This window comes from Rousettus aegyptiacus, unplaced genomic scaffold, assembly GCF_014176215.1.
Source record: "Rousettus aegyptiacus isolate mRouAeg1 unplaced genomic scaffold, mRouAeg1.p scaffold_m13_p_5, whole genome shotgun sequence".
NCBI classification, from domain to species: Eukaryota; Metazoa; Chordata; class Mammalia; order Chiroptera; family Pteropodidae; genus Rousettus; species Rousettus aegyptiacus.
In genome coordinates, this window is record NW_023416308.1 from 89,542,155 (window position 1) to 89,561,909 (window position 19,755).

At 38.0% G+C, this 19,755-nt stretch overlaps 1 protein-coding gene across 3 annotated transcripts; it reads right to left on the reverse strand.

Moving 5' to 3' along the window:
- Window positions 1-8: 8 nt before the first annotated feature.
- Window positions 9-19,237, reverse strand: SPTY2D1 (SPT2 chromatin protein domain containing 1). Of its 3 annotated transcripts, XM_016164949.2 has the most exons (7): window positions 18,608-18,853; window positions 9,923-10,037; window positions 8,095-9,162; window positions 7,636-8,064; window positions 5,912-6,080; window positions 4,632-4,709; window positions 9-3,543 (listed from the first exon to the last, which is right to left on the reverse strand). In XM_016164949.2, the coding sequence occupies exons 1-7, from the start codon at window positions 18,665-18,667 to the stop codon at window positions 3,450-3,452; spliced, it is 2,013 nt and encodes a 670-aa protein (XP_016020435.2). In that variant the 5' UTR covers window positions 18,668-18,853; the 3' UTR covers window positions 9-3,449. The 3 variants fall into 3 exon arrangements, with proteins under 3 accessions (XP_016020435.2, XP_016020436.2, XP_016020433.2); XM_016164950.2 differs by lacking the exon at window positions 18,608-18,853 and adding an exon at window positions 19,123-19,237 and having other exon boundaries at window positions 7,636-9,162; XM_016164947.2 differs by having other exon boundaries at window positions 7,636-9,162.
- Between the last annotated feature and the right edge of the window lie 518 nt (window positions 19,238-19,755).

The following is a 19,755-nucleotide window of genomic DNA, read 5'->3' on the forward strand; positions in this document are numbered from 1 at the left end:
CAAAACAGTGAAAATATCAATAAAATATTTTTAATGCCTACAATTTTTTATACATAAATTGCAAAACTTTCACCTGTATATGCAAAAGTAGATTCTCTTGCAGGTCAACAGCACCAGATTTACAAGCTAACCTATGTAAATGTTTTTTTTTAAACTTGATTTGTCCAGTATGTAAAAGACATGATGGATTTAATAACTCCAAAGAAATCTATATCCCACTCTTAATCATACACTAAACACCTTAATATTTATTTCATTACGTCCACTCACAAAATAAATAGTAGTCTAATATTAATATATTCAGTACATTGAAAATAAACCAAACAGTCTCTCTTTATATATTTATTATCTTTCCAAACATGTTTTGGTCTCCTGCTATATCTCAGAAATGTACTAATAGCTGCTTTTAAGTTACAAAATACAAAACAGTGATTTATTTCTTAGAGAAAATCTTGGGGATTACATTAAAAAAATGAAATTTTGAGTTCCCATAGACTTTCTTTGTTAACAGTCTTTGAACCTTCTCACGGCACACATGTAAGGCTGCCTGTGACATGTGGTACCCTGGCCTCCAAGTGGACATAATTGCATTTATAGTTTAGAGAAAATACAAAGACAAGTTCTGAAAGTAGCCTTAAGAGAAAGTGCCCCTTGCGTTGACATAGCAACATCAAAAGCAAGTGAGACTGTGCAATCGGAGCCATGAGTTTTATGAAAACTACTTTCCTTTCACATCATCTGTTAGAGAATGCCACACCCATGATCATGTAACATTACATTTGTGAAATAACATTACTACATTCGTGAATTAACATTACCTAATAAAAGGCACATCTTCAAATATTGAATCAATAAAATCTGAAAATCAAAACGGTAGAGGATACATGAAAAATCAAGCACTTAATTTGTAAACCTTGATAAAATAACAGCCTATTCCAATTTCTTAGAAGTTTGTGAGCTGTTTTTAAAGAGTGGTCAGGAATTGCAGAAACAACATGGAAGAGAGGATGGGGAAACAAGGCCAAGATAGACTTACTCAGAACTTTAATGAGCGACAGTTGTGCCCTTTTATAATGAAGAATACTAAAATCAACATCTATATTATACAAGAAATGCACTCAGAAGGGAATGACACATCAGGACACAATATGACTCTTACCAAGTTCTGGAACTTTCATCTAGCACAATGGTGCTTTTCTGTACAAATAACTGCACAATATTATTGATTAAAGTGCTAGTAAACTTAAGCCACCAAAAATATTTCAGTTGTGACAATATTTCAGTTGTGGCACTTGATTGTAATTATAGATCTCACAGAGTCTGTATTGAAAACACTATATCCAAGGGGAAAAAACCTGAAAGGTGGGGGGCGGGGGGGCAGAGCACATAAGTGATAGCAAAGGAAATAATGTTCTAAACTTGTTTTATTACGTGGAACATCACATTACCCTTAAGTCAATTTCATTGAAGGTATTTGAGAGGCAGTTAATAGGATTTTCTGCCATCAGTATAACAGTTCTACGTGGCGCATGAGTGTTACCTCTAGTGATGAAGATACCATAGGATTCAAATTCAAAATTAAATCCTTGCATTTTCAAAGTTTCAAAACTCAATTCAATATGAGTTAGTCTTAAGGGACTGGGTCATATAGTCATCTCATTAAGAGAGGCTAATAATGGTAATCTGTAATACCCAAACTTGAATAAAGCTTTACCCAAACTTGAAGAATAAAGCTTTATGGATAAAAAGGAATGCCCCAAAGCAAGTTTTAGACCTGTTGAAAAGCAAGGATTCTTTGTAGGACAACCTTTCCTACTTCCTAATCCCTACCATCCAATGGCTTAAGGCAGGGGTCCCCAACCCCGGGCCACAGACTGGTACTGGTCCGTGGCCTATTAGGAACCGGGTCGCACAGTAGGACGTGAGCAGTGGGCCAGCAAGTGAAACTTCATCTGTATTTGCAGCTGCTCCCCAGCCCTAGAATCACCACCTCAGCTCCACCTCAGATCAGACATTAGATTCTCATAGGAGCACTAGTCCCTGGTGCCAAAAAGGTTGGGGACCGCTGGCTTAAGGTAAGCACAATGTTTACTGTAGAACTGTTCTACAATTTATGTCCCACTGTCCCCTACTCTCTACATTTAGAATCAAAGACAAATGCTCTCTACCATCATAACTCATTTTCTGTTGCTGACTTTCCTCGAAACTTGGCTTCTTTCCAGCCAGAACCTAGCTCAGCCTGATTAGAATTGCTTGGATTTGAGGCTTAAGAGATAGCAAATCTATAGATATGACTTGAAGAAAGGCGAGAATGAAAGAAGTTCCACAGCTCAGTAAAACACCAGTAACAGGGAACATCCTTTTCCACCTGGTGAAAAAAATGTCTTCACAGTGCATAGTTTGAAAGAAAAGTGCAATATGGGCAAAAAGAGAAAGTGGTGCTCTTGATACACATGAATTTAGTTTTTGGTTTTTGCCATTAATTGCTAAGGAATTTTAAGATAAAAAATGCAAAGTCATTAACATCAAGAGGTACAAGGGCACCTTGGATTCCAAAATATCTTTATAATGGGGGAGGGGGATGGGAGGAGGGAGAACTTCACATGTCACCTGCTTGCTTTTTAAACTACTACTCTTTCGACTCTAATGTTTGAATAAAATATTTTTTTCTTCAATATAAAAATGAATTTTTAGATAAAAATCAGCACAGTGACGTTGTCTATTTTACAGTAAATCTGAAAGGAAAACTTGGAAAAGAATATTCTTACACTAAGGGGCATAACTTATATTTTAACTTGGAAAACTTTTTGTTAATTGCCTTGTCATCTACATTAGTGAATAAGTGCTCAGCATCCAATCCATGAATAATGTAGAATACAATATAATTTATTCTACTTTTTCAAAGTCACAGAGATGACATCCATATAATAATTATAAAGCCTACTCTACATTTTCAAGTTCTCCATACAAACATATAGATTAGGACAGGTCACTTTATTGCTGGCAACATTCATGGAAGGGCCAGGTTCCTCATAAAAAAGACAAAATTGGTTTGATTGGGGGCTGGCTATTGCCCTACTCACGCATCAGTGGAAGCATGGAAGTCAAGAGGCAATTTTTTTCCTTTTTTCAAATAGCAAAGGAACAACAAAAGACTGGCTGACTGGTGAACAGCCCCATATTAGAGTGCATAGCTCATCAGGATGAAGACTGGCACCTGTGAACAGTTAGCTTCATAAGAGCACCCACTGGGCATTGCATCATCTGCATCATAAATTCTACCCTGGAAAGTATTTAAAAATACTTTATGCTCAAAATACACAGTATGCATTCCTTCTCCTTGAGGACCCAAGTATAAATCTAAAATGGGGGGCTTTTTCCGTCTGAAGCCAGGACTTCCTGGCAGCAGAGTGTTTCCAGAATTTCACAAAAATAAATGAAAACATCAGCTAACGCCTCTTAGGCTTCTTGGCCTTTCGACGTTTCATTTCTTCTTCTTCACGTCTCATTTCTTCTAAGTCCTCTTGCATACCTAGTCTTAAACTGTCAAAAATAAGGTATTTGTCAATACACATGAAATTACCACTTTAAAAAACAAGAAATTCTGAGAGCTCAGGTGGAATGTGTTGATGTACTCAAAATGTCTCAAGGCTTTACCACTGAAAACAGACTAGCAGGAATATTTTTTACCAGGAACCACTGCTGCTGACTCAAATTATAGTGGAAAAAGACCTCATATACAACCTCAACACAAAATGGCTTAATATTTCCATTAAAGTAATAAAATCAAAAGATTTCAATGGCTTTTAAAAATAAGAAATGTATTCAAAAATAACATTCTATGCTTGTCCCTTCCCAATGCTTTATTTTTTTAGGCGAGGCAACCTTTGGTTGACCTCACAGATCGCAAGGACCTTGTTGATTTACAATCCCTTATTATTTTAATTTTTAAGCCTACAGTGCCTGGTCTTCCTAGGTGGTCTCTCATCCAAGTACTAACCAGGCGCAACCCTGCTTAGCTTCCAATACCTTGGTTTGATGTTTTATCTAGTTACAAGAAGAGAGCGCAAAAGGGAGAAAAAGTTTTAAGATTTGGTTTGAGATTAAGGTGAATTATTTCACCAAGTTAATGCTATAAACAAAACAATCTCTACCCAAGAAATTATCATTATTTTGCTATCAGGTAGCCAAACAGGAATCAGAGAGAATTTAACATTCCTCATTAGGTCCCTAGGCCAGCAGGGGCACAGGTTAGCAAGACTGAGATGTGTCTCATGTGGATAGGGAATTAAGGATGGAGAAAGAAAAGCAAGACAATATGCTACAATTGGATTAGAGGAGGCTTCTAGCATTTCGTGTGGGCCTGCATGGGTGAAGCACTGTACTAGACAAGCTGTTCACATTATCTTAATCCTCACAATACCTCTCAGTCAGTAAAAACAGAATATTTTCACTTTATAAATAAGAAAACAAGACAAAAAGGCTAAGGAATTTGTCTAAAGCTTTGCAGCAAGTAAGCAGGATTAGAATTAACAACTGTTTAGGCCAAAGCCCCTGTTCCCAATGGTGCAACCAAAACAGCAACAGAATTTTTAGGACATGTCAACACCAATGTATTGTTTTGTGCTTACCTTTTTGCTTCTTCCTTCTGCTGCTCTTTCCAACTACTCTCCATGTAACGTAAGGCATAATCACTTTCATCTTTGTATCTGAAAAGAGGAAATCAAAGTTGTTAAGAAAAAAACAACAAATTTTCAATTTTCTAAAGGAATTACATCTTCCTTCTTTTAAAATCAACGTCTCTACAACTAAATCACACATTTAGTATTACTCCTTCTTACTTGGCAGGGGGTTGGGATGGGGTTGAAGGAGAGAATAGGTAGAAGTGGATTTTTGAAGTGAAACCAAATGAGCCTTTATTACTCCCAGAAGGCAACTATTCCTGAATATAATGCTAATGAAGGTGCCAACCCACAATGCTCACTCAACTCACTCACCTCCATTTACACGATGTTTATATTAAAATCCTGAAAGCTCAATATATAAACATTATTTTGTATAAATTTTATTTGAACATCATGACCATCATGAGGTAGGGAAGGACTTTAGAACAGGAGACTGAAGCAGACAGGTTAATAGCTTGACCAAGAACATATCGCTAGCTAATGATTAATTTGATTAATCCAGTTCTTAGTCTAGTCTTTCTTTAAAAAGACCTTTTCTCGTATCTATGGCTTCAAGGGAGATAGCAATTGTTGATTGACAGGCACTGTAATAAAGCCTTTCTGTCCTATATATACTACCTAATTTAATCCTTCCAAATGTCATTTTAAAAATAATTTACTCAAGTTTACCCAGCTAGTAAGTGGTGGAACTTCCATTTAAACCCTGATATTTCCTCTATACCAGTGCTTCAAACTGTAAAGTGCACATAAATCACATAAGTGCACATAAATTCAGTAGATCTAAGATGGAGCCTGAGAGCCTGCATTTCTAACAAGCTCCCAGGTGACGCCAATGTCGTTGGTCCCATACTGCTCTCCAAGGACCATATTTTTGAGTAGCAAAGCTTTTTAAAGAAAAGCAGATGTCAGATCAGACCAGCTTTCAACATAAGCTCTGTGGATGGCTTTCTGATTTCGAAGCTATTTCTACTACACCAAGCTGCTTCACTCTCGTTAAATATACATCTTAATAAAGACAACAGTTTAAAAAGGAATGTTTTTTTTGGCCCTAATGCAAGGAACTACACAAATAATACTTAAATATTATGTGCCAAAGGATTAAATCTAAACAATCTGCAAGGATTCCTAATTAAGAATTGTATTCAATGCCTCTATTATTGTTTATTTTTTCCTTTAGCATAAATTTTTCAAAACAAAAAGTATATCTAAAACTTCTTTAGCCTTACTTTTTTCGGTCATAGCCAAAGATTTCTCGAATGTGCTTGGATATTTCTTCCTGAGGTTCTCCTTCATCTTCAATAAAATCTTCCATTTCAGAGTCATATTCATCATCTTCCTCCTCTTCATATTCTCGCTGCCTTTTGTAACCACTAGGGAAGGGAAGCCTTTGAGGACCTAGGAACAGAAAAGCCATCGTCTATAACAGATTAAAACTTAAAACGGTCCCAACAAAATTCTACGTAAACTGAGATTCTGAGAACTCATTGAGATGGCACTTTCGAAAGTGAGAGCCAGCAAGCTGGCACACAGCATGGAGTCATTACTACATCGGCCCTGCTGCTTCCCGGTATCTACGAGTAACAGATCAAAATTCCTGTATATCCTAGGGCTTACTAGATGTGTCTCTTACATCTTCTAGCTTAGTAGTTTCCATTCTTCTAGATTTAAGTGACTGGCAAAATCTCTTTAAAAAACACAAAAAACAAAAAAACAATTACAAATAGCTATAGGGTCACTAACTTAATTGCGCAAAGACAGCAAAGGTAACAATTGATCATCTATTATCACCATAATTTCATTAAATTTTTTGAAGTCCAATGAAACAAGAAAGATTCTCGTAATTATGGGTAATTGTTCAAACTGAGTAAAGTCTGACTTTAGAAAAAACTCAATTATCATTTTACCAAAAGATTGATTAAAATTTTTACAAAAGATAGGCACTGATCAATAGGCCAGTGTCTGCGAACAACTGCTTTCTGGTCTTCAAAGACACTCCTTTTGTTCTTCTAAAGTTTTTAATATACCTGGTTTGTCTCATCAGCTCAGAGCTTTTTTCTCAACTTCGGCAATACTGACATTTTGGCCTAGAAAATTTTTGCTGTGAGAAGGCTGTCCTGTGCATAGTAAGATAACAGCAGCATTCCTGGCCTCTATCTACTAGATGCTAGTAGCATCCCCTGTCCCCAGGTGCGTCAACTAAAAATTTATCTAGATATTGCCAAATGTTCACTGGGGAACATAATCATTGTTGGTTGAGAACCAATGTTCTAGCTGAATTAGAAGTTAAAAGCATGGAATCTCATCTTTTTTTTTTTTTTTTTTTTTTTTTTAAGTCTCCATAGCAGCTAACAAGTGCTTTACCAAATGCTTATTACTGTGAAGAAACTATAACCTGGCAGCTAGTACATGCTACCAATGATCCCATACCTTGGAATATAGTTTCCTAAGGACTACTAGCAAGATAGGACCTTGTTATTGCCTACTATAAGAAGCAGAAAAACACAAGGGCAGTCTAAAACAGTTCCTGGCACATAGTGGGTACTTAACAAATATTTGATGAATAAATAGTGCAACAGAAGACTTCTTGCTTACAAATACACTCCAATCCTTGAAGACAGGTCTCTCATGTCTTCATGAAAAGGTGAATTCATTCATTGAACCTTATATGGTATATACATTCACCCTGTCTTCCAAATCACATAGCTAAGTTGATTAAACTTGGAGATATTTCAGGGATAAACACAGGGGCCCTAGATAAGTCTTTTTCTGAAGATTTTTCCAAGCATGATCACTAAAACTCTCAGGCACAGGACAAAACATCAACATTCAATCAACATAAGAACACATTAAATAGCACAAAGAGGGTTACAGGATCTCTGGTCATATAAAACAAAGTACATTTACCAGCTTCTAGTGACAAATAAATACTCAGGGTAAGGGGCAATTTTACCTTGGGAAGACCTGTAGCCAGATAAGGGAGGCTTCATTCCATTCATTTGTCCACTGCTGGACCGGCTAATGATATTCTTGGAAGAAATTGTTTCTGAGACAACAGTGCACTTGGGCTTCAGCGGAGGACCTGAGCTACTAACTGTTCGCCCAGGTCCCAAGCTGCTCACTGGTCTTCCAGGGCCTGAACTACTAACAGTCCGTCCAGCTGAAACTGAGCCACTTACTGATTGCCCAGGGCCACTGACTGACCGCCCAAGGGGGCCTGAGCCACTCACTGGTCGTCGAACATCATGTGGACTGTTCATAGGCCGCCCGGGGCCACCAGAGCTGCCTATTAATCTCCCAGAACCACCTGAGCCACTGATGGGTCGCCCAGGGCCACTTGAGCTACTTGCAGGTCGTCCAGGGCCGTGGGTACTGCTGACTGTCCGTCCAGAAGGATTTAAGTCACTGGCTGGCCTCTTATTCCCACTGACTAATCGCTCAGGCCCTGAGCTGGAGCTGCCATTTTGACGCCTGGGTATAGGACCAGACCTAACTGCAGGCTGAGTGGTCCCTGTGCTGGGCCGCCCAGGGGCTGAGCTGGAGCTGCTGCCTGGTTGCCTGATACCTGGACTCTTAGCCTTATTGTGTGAGGTGATCATGGACCCAGGCCTGGAATGGGTAGGGTGGGAAGGAGATTTTTTAGCTTTGTGCTCAGTAGCAGATTTCTGAGTTCCTTTAGCAGAAGTCTTTGGGACACTTGGTGAATAGGTACTTGAGTGGGTCTTTCCAGCCCCATTGAAAACAGGTCTGTCATGGCCCTCACGTAGCGAGGGTTGGGAACAACTGCCAGATCCTACTTTGGTCCTCTCTCCTGGCACGGATTTGGATGAAAACAAACCTAAGTGTTTCTCATTAGCTGTGCTGGGTCTGAATTTCTTCTCAGGATGAGGAAGGGGAGTACCCTTCGAAAGATGCTTGTCCCCAGAAACTTTGCTAAGTTTTGTGCCCATACTTTCTTTCTGACAGGGTACTTTTTTGGTTGGAGGTAGTCTTGCATCTGTCTCAGGTTTCTTTTTCCTATGCTTTCGTTCAAGAAATTCTCGCTCCCTAAGTTCTTCAGCAGTCATAGGTCGCTCTTCTGTTTTCTTCACTACCTTGATTTCCACTGGTTCGTACTGCTTTTTCTCAGCCAGCCTGAGTAGATCAGTGAAGTTCATGAGCGGTGGGGCACTTTTAAGGGGGACCTTTGGTTTGCTTTCAACTTTGGGAGGTTCTTGTTCTTCCTCATATTCCTGCTCTGATGCTGCTTGATTGTATTCAAAGAATTCATCCTCTTCTTCCATCTCATACTCTTGGTCTGTTCCCTGACTAGTGTGGCTTTCCATTGCCTGTCTCTTCTTTGACTTTTCCTCAACAGGAATCCCATTGTAACCGTGGAAATTATCCTTTGTCCTTTTGGCCATAGCTCTTGCTTTCTTGTCATGTTTTAGTTCAATGCGCTTTTTCACTAGTTCTTCTTTTCTCCTTTTCTCCTCCAAGGCTAAAGAGACAAAACAAGAACATATTTCAAGATATCAAGGTAACCGTATATTCATCTGAAATCAGTAGGTCACTAAAACACAAGCAACATTTAGTTTGAAACAGTATAGTTTGAAGATATCTAGGAATCAAATGAAGTCATCTGAACAAGTATCAATTGAGTCACCTTAACATAATGAGTAGGTCACATATGAGTCTTTCTATATGACTAAGCAAGTGAGAGACTTGGCTTTTAGCTTTAAATATAGAAAATAATTCATAACCAAATACATATGTCAAATTAAGGGAACAGTAATCCCCACCTCGCAGATGTTATTATCAATCAATGAATACTTAAACTTATTGAATCAGTTTCCTCATCATTTACATGAAGTAAAACTACTTCTTGAGTTTACTGATTTTCAAAAATTGCCTCTTTTTTAACTATTTAGATAGAACTCAATAAAAAAATCAAAACACAAAATAGGTTAGAAGCAGATTCAAATCAAAGGTCAAAGAATGGAGTTCTTATTGGGGACCTTACTATGGCCAATTAGAAGATATGGTCACTATTCCCAAAAAGCTTTTAAAGGGAATAAAAGATAACAACATACAAATGATCAACATAAGAACATAAGTACTATTATAAATACAGTTGACTCAGATACATATGCAACAAATCCATTAGCCCATTGTGTTATTACAAACATCTACTGGTTAAGTACAAGCTAGCTGTGAAGATGGAAGACTTTGAAATTGAGAAAAAGGCTATAGATACACACTTTTTTGTCTGAGCTCCTCTTCTTTTCTTCTTAGAAAAGCTTGTACGGCCGCTGATTGGACACCCTTAACTTTGGGGTCTTTTTTGGGAGGCCCAACTGCCAAACTATACCTTTTCTTTAAAAAAAAAAAAAAAAAAGTAAAAGTTATAAGCAATTCCATTTTAAAAATATATTGTCTATTACATGTAAGGCATTGTGCCAAGCAAGAGAGAGTTTTAAATGCTGACTAAAAAATCTACTCTGAATAATTAAGAGATCACATAACCCACATTAAAGCTCAGCTATAAAATTTCAGGTTAAATATGGTTATAAATAACTATTTTTATGTGCAGAGTTTTTCTGTAAAATATCAAATAATGCATAAATAAAAAATTCAGAGAAACAATTTTCAAGTTATTCCTCCCTCAAAAAATACCTGGATGTGGGGCTAAAAAAAAGACATCACCCTTAGAATAGATGGTTTTAAAATTCTGAAAAAAAATAAAACCAGCCTTCTATAGAACTAAGCATTTCAAAGTCCAACTTCTCAAACAAACAGAAAAAACTACTTCTCACAACTGTGTTCTGTGTTCTTTCCTGAGTACCCCACTGCAGATGAATTTCTCATAGGGGCTCATGACTACATAGGTCATTTTGCTTATTGAGATTTTACTCTGCCCATAGGAAAAGGCTGGTGGCAAACTATAGCTAAAAAGCATTTTAAAGAACTCTAAGCAGCAAGAAGGGCCCAATTCTCTGTAACCTCTAACTGCAGCTCTTATGTTCATTAAATATTAATTCGTCACATAAACTCTTTCAGATAGGTTTACATATAAGCTAAAAAGTGCTAATAGTATCTTAGCACAGGTGGTATTTCTCTGGGCTTTACTTTTTATGTAACTGCATAGGGGAATGACTAAAACTAGAATATTGTTAATTTGAACTATAAGAGGAAAAACATTTCCATTTTATAAGTATCATTAAAGAAGTATGATTTATAGAGCGAATAACTCAGACTGGGATGATTCATCTCTAGGGTCATCCCATATTAAATTTATGAGGTAGGAAGTAAGATTTTTTAACGTGTCCTTCCTCTTTTGTCTTATTAGGGAAATGACAGTGTTATTCCCTCACTGTTGCAGTGCTAGTTAAAAACAAACAGACAACCTCTGAAAACAAACTCAACTACTTTAGGAACCAAAAAGTGATTCTCAAAATGTGTATAAAATTCCTAGAGGAAAGTCGAAGAATCCATTTCTTACCATACATCTGCCAAACACAAGGCATCCTGAAAAAGGCTGGGAGTTCCAGCCAAGTTAGTCTACCAATGAAGCAGGCCTTAATCCAACCTGAAAATCCTGCATGATAGCAATGCTGAGAACTGACACATTCCTGACAGAGAAATCCCAAGAGAGCATCCAGAGTCCTTTCCCAGTCCACCTTGGCTGAGTCACAATGAGATCCTTTAAAAAATCCATATCTTTGTAAATTTAGTTGTAGACCCTTTTTCACAGTGGATTGGGGCCCAATAATTAAAGGAGAAAAGGAGGGGTAACGGGAGACTAAGTAGAAAGCATGTTGCTTACCTAACTAGATATACAAAATTGTCCTGGTTTACAAGAATCACAAACATAGACCTTAACTGCAAGAAGCTCACTTTTTCATAATGGAAGGGCCATCATGAGTATGATTCAAGTTACATAAGACATACATAGATTCATAAACAGAGACACACACTCACTCCACTCCATCACGTAGATTTGTAAGAAGAGAAGGGGTGGATTTTTCTTGCTAAGATTTAAGATTTTCTTGGCCCTGCCAACTTTATAGTCCATAGTCACCTGCCGAAAGAAAGCTTACACAGTGTTTCCCACAGAAAAATGCCAATATATACGTTAATGTTAATGTTAACAATTTAAAATATTACAGCAGTGAGTACTTCTTAACTTGATTTCAAGATAAACAGCTTTCTTCCTAATCTGGGACTTCAAGGGATAGGTAATGGAATTACAACGAATAGAAAAGCTAGTCTCGACTGAATAAGGCATCCAAAGGAAAAACAATGTCAATGGGCACAGTTAACACAGTGTTTACTAAGCTTCAGCCATCACATACCACTTCATGACTTTTCCTCTTTTAGCAAACCACCTGTATTATTATTTATTAATTTTAAGAAAATACATAGACCTAACACTATGAGTTACTATTACAGCTTTACCTCAAGAAATAATATTGAGGAAAGGACTGGCTTGAAAGGCTAGTAACATTTTTTCAAATCATATCAAATATGTAACAATTTTAACAAATACAACTATTAGAATAAAAGTATGTGTGTATCACCTAAAATCAGGGTTGAGCCAGAGCTACATGTACTGCACTTTAGGAAACACTGACTCAAGCATATAAACACAAGAAAGGCAGACCACAAGGAAGAAAGAAGGGAGGGGGGTGTTCAGGAATTCAAATTCACTCAGAAAAGAATTCCAAAAGCTAGCTAGAACTGACCATCGCAGCCACATATTGTATGATTTTGTTTTTTTTCTTTAAAAGTTTTCACTTGAGAAAAACATACAATGTACTTTATATAAGTTATTAGAAAAGTCAACACTGACAACAAAATAAAAATCACATTACTTCCATTTCACTTTACTTACATAATTGTCATTTTTAAAGTTCTAGGTATACTGTTTTTACTCCAAAAAGAATTAAAATGACACCCTTGCCAAAACATTTAATGGTCATAGAAACTAATATCTCTTAGTTAAGCCAAATAATTTCTCAGGTCAAGGATGTTAGGAACCTACTTATATAGAGCATTTTCCAAAAGATATTCTCTTGGCCTTTCAAGGTATCTATTTTCAAATTTAATATCAGAGTCAAGTAAAAATTAACAATGAAGATTTTCAAAATAAAAGTCATATTTTTATATAATCATTTACCTTTATAATCATTTATCTGCAGTCTATACATTTATTTTATGATACTTAATACTATGTAATCTACAGTGGGTATATAATTTTACTTATATGAAATGTCTAGAATTGGCAAATCCATAGAGACGGAAAGTAGATTTAGTAGTTGCCAGGGGCTGAGAGCAGAAGAAAATGGGGGAATGACTGCTAAAAGGTAAAGGATTATTTTTGAGGATGATGAAAAAGTACTAACGATGGTTGCACGATTCTGAGAAAATACTAACGAACAATGAGTTGTACATATTAAATGGGTGGGTTTTATGGTATGTGAATTATATCTCAATAAAAATGTTGAAGAAAGCTTCATGCTGGGATTACATTATATTCTATTTAATAAGACAGAAGAACTATTTGGCACTTCCCCCTGCGTCAGATGGCCACATTTAGCTCTAGCAGCAGCACATCAAGATACACCCACCAATTCTGAATCAGATTCAAGGCACCGGGCTGCTTCATTGTTTCAGCTTCATGAAAAGCAGCTGGACAAGAGTTTCTTTCATCCTAAGTGTATCCATTTTATAATAGTGCAAGCCAACTCAGTCATTCTGCTGGATCCCGATGAATGATCCACAACAGTGAATCTTATGCCATTTAAATATAGTATCAGAGATTTTGCCCAGATTTGCAATTCTGAAGCCAACAGACCTACAAGATGCTAAGTCATTTTAAAACACGTCTGTTCCTTGCATTGAGACTATACTGTCATGGTCAGATTAATAAGGAGCTTTCAATTTGAAAATATCTGGCCACCAAATATGTTGGAATCAACAATTTCTTCTTGAAAGCTGTTCTTTACTCAGGAGATAACACATGGTTGAAATTGTAGAAAATATAAATTTCTTGACAGTTTTATATACATTACAGACATATTATTGGTTAGAATTAGGAGTTAGGAATAGTCAAAGAATATAGTCTTAAATTTAATAATCACACAATTTTTAAAATCTTCTCAAAACATCATAATCAGGCAATGAATGCAGGCCTGGAAAACCAATGCTTTACATTAGGCTTGCTTATTAGCTAGTTAGCCAAGAGGGTGAAAATAAAACCGCCAAAAAGCTTGCTATTCAGTATTTCTATTGGGTTAAATGTAAAATTTACTAGTATTGTGTTTATAAAAATATACCTGATTATAAAATGTAATATCAGACAGTTATTCAGAGCCTCTAGGCCAACCTCTGTGTTAGAAATGGTCCCCAAAGGACAACTGTGTATTTACTGGCTGTCACTCAGTTTGTAGCAGAGGCTGAATTATAATCTAGGTCTGACTGAGGTCCAAAAATGTTCCTACTACATGCCTCATTTCTAATTTAATTCCAACATTTTCATCTCCAGTTCTAACCTCAATGTTAAATGCCATTCCCTAATTTCCACCTGCCTTCTGGACAGTGCCATTACCTCAAACAGGTCCACCACTGAACTTTCTATCTTATCTAGCTTCAGACTCTACTTCTATTTACCATGCTGGCACTCTCCCTAACAGGCCAAAAATCTCTCTCTCTCCACTAGTTTCAAATGCTGTTGGTTTGGCCTTTAAAGTTCTCTCCCAACAGACTTTATCGTACTCTGAGAAGTGTCATCAAAAAAACAATAGGGTTACTGCTTAAGTCTATATTATGCTAGAGTTAGAGATAGGGAGCTGGATGGGTTCAGTGGTTCAGGCTGTACAGATGACAACCTTCCTCAACATCCCATATCCAATACATTTTCCTCATTCAACAAAGTGTCATGATTAAGAGCAAGTACTCTGGAGCCAGTCTGTCTGTATGACTTTCTCTGCTCTGCCATTTATTAGCTGTGTGACTCTGGTCAAGTTTCTTCACTCTAGGCCTCACTTTCCTCATTTGTAAAACAACTTTTCTTATATGGTCATTATTGGGATTAATTTATATAAAATGCTTAGAACAGTGCCTGGCACTGAGTAAGCACTATAGATGTTAACTGCTGTTGCTATCATTATCCAGAAAGAGATTAGGTAACCATGGGGAAGAGAAATAACCGAATTTCTGTGGGGGCAGTAGTGATCAAAAGACCCTTTCCCTAAAACACTGATTGAGAAGTGCTGCTCTAGGCTAGAAATCTAAAGCTGCACCAGGCACTGGAAAAGTCAGCTCCAACACTGGGAAGCAATCCAGTTATAATTGATTAATGATCAAAGGTTACAAAGTGACTACCTGCAGAAATTTTTTATTGACCCATACTGTTTTTTAAAAGGAGATATAAGTACTGTAACAAACAGTAGGCTTCTTTTGAATATACGGAGTTTGGCACCTATCATTTTATATCTACTTCATTTTATTATATATTTAATTTATTTTATTTTTATTTTTTAAATGCTTTTAGGCGAGGTAACCTTTGGTTGACCTCAAAGACTGCAAGGACCTTGTCAGCTTACAATCCTTTATTTTTTATTTTTTACGTCCACAGCACCTAGTCTTCCTAGGTGGTCTCCCATCCAAGTACTAACCAGGCCCGACCCTGCTTAGCTTCCGAGATCAGACATCGGGTTTGTTCAGGGTGGCTTATTATATATTTTAAATTCTACTTCAAGAATTTACATTATTTATCCGGTCCCTGAAGACATCTGAAATTGCCATCTCAGTTAAAGTCCCTGGGCTCCATTTTCAGTACCTATATTCTTCTTAAGGGACTAAAGGCCCCTAAGTCCTTATATATCTGATACCACAAGAAGGCTTCTTTTACTTTTTTGAGCGTCACACCAGAGCTACAGTATCTTATCGGGAATGATTTTCACAGCCTATGAGAAAAACCATGTAATTTATCTCATACACTACAAGCCATCAATGATAACTATTTGAAACCTAGAAAAATCCATATTCTGAGCTCTACTCTTCTATCAAAACAAGATAACCACTTCATTTTTGCTAGAGGAAGGCAGGGAGAAAAATCTTAAGTGCAAGGTTACCAAAAATAACTTTCTCCTTTAAATATATACAGAGCTAATGACAATGACTGGGGTTGCATCACCTTGATCAGCTGTTATTCTGTATTAAGTTTTCCACTGGGAAATGATAGCTGTGCCTAATATTTCTAGGCATGATGCAATCCTTTCTTTGTTTTAACTAAAACATTATAAAAAATAATTATCTTAAAAAGAAACAACATAAAAGAAAGATGTCCCCAGTGGGGAAATGTTCATTGCTTCTCAAGCCAGGTACAATAGACATCTCTTAAAATAAAGCCCTGCAAAGAGTGTTTTAGATTTTAGCTTCCCTTGGATTTTAGTCTAATCAACGCTAGTGGTATTTCCTTTCTGTAACAAAGGTCTGACTTGAAATTCTTAATATTGAAATATGAACATCAGCTCTGATAGGATCCAAATGGAAGATTGGGGAGAAGATGGCTAACAGAGAAAAATGAACCATGCATTAGAGAGGATGAAACTATAACTGTTAATTACTGCAAAGCCTCTGTGGTTCTCAAACCATCAATCAATCAATAAAATTTGTGTAAAGCAGGGTGTGTTTATGTAGTTTGAAATGTTGTTTCTTGACTTGGAATGGTGGTTTACACAAGGATACTTGTTTTATAATAATCTGTATTACATTGTTCCAGATGTTATACTTCATAATTAAAAAAAAAAAGAAATGAGGGCTGGGAAAGTCTTCAGCCTTATCATTTAGGCTTGATTTCTTGATTTTATTTCTTTTAAAAAATATGAATATAGTAAATTAATATATGTTAAATATGGGGTGTGAATATATAGATACGTGTTAACATTCTATGTTTTGCAAGTGTACGAAAATTTTTTAAAATATATATATTTTTAAGAATGTGTCTCTTTCCCCAGTCCACCTAAAGGGCAGAGGAATCCTGCAGAAAGAAAACATTTTTCCTGTGCTTTGTATAGATTGTTTGCACTGACAGTGTACTCTAAAAGGCTTTACTTTGAGCTGATAAAGAATATAACTTAGAACTATTTGATGAATCAAGTTAAAGCAAGATCATGAATTAAATTTAACTACGGTCTTGCTGTATTCCTTGACAGTTTCTTTGGTGACGTACTTTCACCTGATGTAAAAAGATAAAGATTATAATGCTGGTAACAAAATCAAACCTCTAGGCTTATTAGCTTTTGGGGGGTGGGGAGTGGGTAGGGAAAAGCATGCTTTCATAACATATATGTCTGTATTCACCTATTATATTTTAAATGACCTCACCATATTACCTGTTTTCCTTTCTGCTTTCAATCTTTGTTTTTCCAATCACGGATAAATCAATAGATTATGTATATATTCTAAAATACACACTATTTTGAAATCTGCTTCTGATCTAGGAATATCTGCTTCTGTCCCAGCAGCTATTTATTGGTTTTTAGAATAGAAATGACTAACTTGGTTCTGATTCTTTTGCAGAATATTCCTGGGCATTAAAGCTAGTGTTAACATCTATTTTGACCTCCACTAAAACTCAGGAAGATCTAGAATGAAATATGGGCCTAATACGAAGATCTAATATTACCAAATCCAATATTGACTTGTTTAGGAAATTTAAAGACGCAGGAAGTAATTCTGTTGTTCCAGGTTTCAAAAGATTTAAGCCCAGAACTCCAACCTGCAGAGCCCATGACTCATGGCTTACAGGATGACTATTAAAAGAACTTCAGATGGAAATGGATAGATAGATAATAAGCTAATAGATATCAGTTTTATTTACCAGTTATTTTACTATCTTTAGGTCAATGTTTTCAAAAGGATAAAAGGGGTCAGTATCAGAAGACAGAAAAAACCGAAAGAGAAAAAAATAACTGCAATATACAAAATTGTAAGAAATGCAGAGCACAGTGAGAGCTCACTGAATTCCAGTTGAATGACTTTAACAGAGAGCTGAGTTCTACATCTCAGTGCTCAAACCGCAGGTATCACAACGCAATTTATCGGTTTACAGCTGTGCTGTGGGTACCATCTGAGGATCCAGAAATGATTAGTTTATGCAAAACAGGTAGAGCCTCACAAACCAGGCGCTCTCCACCACTTCAGAATTTTAAGTCTTACACCGCTCCGCGAATATCAGCGAATATCAGCGAATTGGCATACATTACTAAGCAAACGGGACCTAGATTTCAAACAAAGACAAATCTAGAAGGCCACAAGTCAGCGAAAGCTGAAGCTAGCTCACCCATGCTGTTCGTCAAAGATTTCGTGGAATCCGCTCAATTTCTCACCCCAATACAAAAGATGATCCTTGGGAGACGATGATTTAATCACCTCGTTCCCTAAGTGAGTGGGGTCATATATCAAGAGAACTTGTTGGGGAAATCATTATATGTTTGACCCGAAAATCCCAGGGAAATCAGCCAAAAGGCTATCAAGTTTCTAAAAGCCCTGAACTCGGAACATACATGCTTTCCCCCCAAGCTTTGGGCAGAAGTTTCTGTCGAAGCCAGAAACTACTAGCGCTAGATTCCACTGTGTGCCAGGCACGACTCCACTTCCCAGCTCTCACACAACTCTAAAACACGCAAACCGCAAAGTCCTTGTTGCAGGGGTAACTGAGCTGGCAAAACCCACCCGCAGGAAGGCTCCCGCCTCGCATCTCAAGCCTCTCTCTTCGAGCCGAGTTCCCAGAAGTACATGCCCACGAAAAGGAAATAAAGGTGTTCAGGTCTTTCCTCTCTCCGAGCCGAGAGGCGGATGCGTGGAAGTTCCACCCGATACACATTCTGAACTTGCAGATTAGGATCTCCTATAGAGATGCCCCAGCAGCTGCTTACCGGTACGTTGTTGACTCCTTGTCCTTTGGAAGCTATCATGAGAATTTCCCTGAAATCCATATTGATCGAAGCGGAGAGGCTGGGCCAGGCTCTCGGAGAGGAGCAAAAGTGCGCCCTAACCGGAGGGCCAGCTGTAGCCAAGTGAACTGGCTGGCCAACCCCTTTCCCACCCCGCCTCAGAAAGACCACTTCCGGCGCCTTCCAATGCCGTCTTCCCACCCCCTTTCCTCAAGCGGCCTATATTCTTTCAGGTCCATCGCTCGGCTCGCGAGTCCCTGGCGTAACTTCCGCTTTTAGGCTCGAGACACGTAGAAACGTGGTACGTGGCTGCTGACGTTGCCTCGAAGGGACGGGACTAAGCCCTTCACCGACCAAGGAGCAGCAGCCTAACGAACCGCGGGGTGTGACTAGGGGAGAGGGCCCCTCCCCTGCAGGTTCTGGAGCGTGGCCTGGCGATGTTGGTACTCCTTATGAGCTATGGGGTGGGGGAAACTAGGGGTTTGGAATTAACCTACCAGGCCTGGGTTCGCTGGGTGTCACAGGTGGACGCTAAGGTCCGAGACGGCGGCGCCTCAACAGCAGAACTGACAGGTCTCGAGCAGGGAGTTTCAGTTACTGGTTTCTAGGCGCTGGCGAAGCTGCGCAGCCGCACACGACACCAACTGGTCCTCTGTCTTGGATACACATTAGTCATCACGCCCTGGCACATGGTTGTGCTCACTTCTAACGCAGATGCACGCATACCACGTGTAGAAGCAGCTGCTTACTGCTTTTGCCCCATTTAGATAATAAACACATAGGGCAGCTAACGGTGTTTTGCTCAGTGGATGAATGAATTCCTCACAAACGGACCTAGGCTGGACATAGTTGGCACACTGATAAAACCTGCACACGTGCCTCGTATTTGTATTCATTGGGAGTGCAGTCCTGGGTTCCTTTTAAGACAACTGGGATCTAAAATACACTCATTAGGTGGATTGGGAGCTAGGAGTGGTAACAGGCTGGGACTGATTGCAAACAGACTGTAGGAATCTCTTCAGTGTGATGTAAAAGCTCCAAAACTGGATTGTGGTGACAGTTATGCTGTAAATTTACTAAAAAGCATTGTACACTTAAAAGAGGTGAGTTTTACGGTATGTAAGTTATCA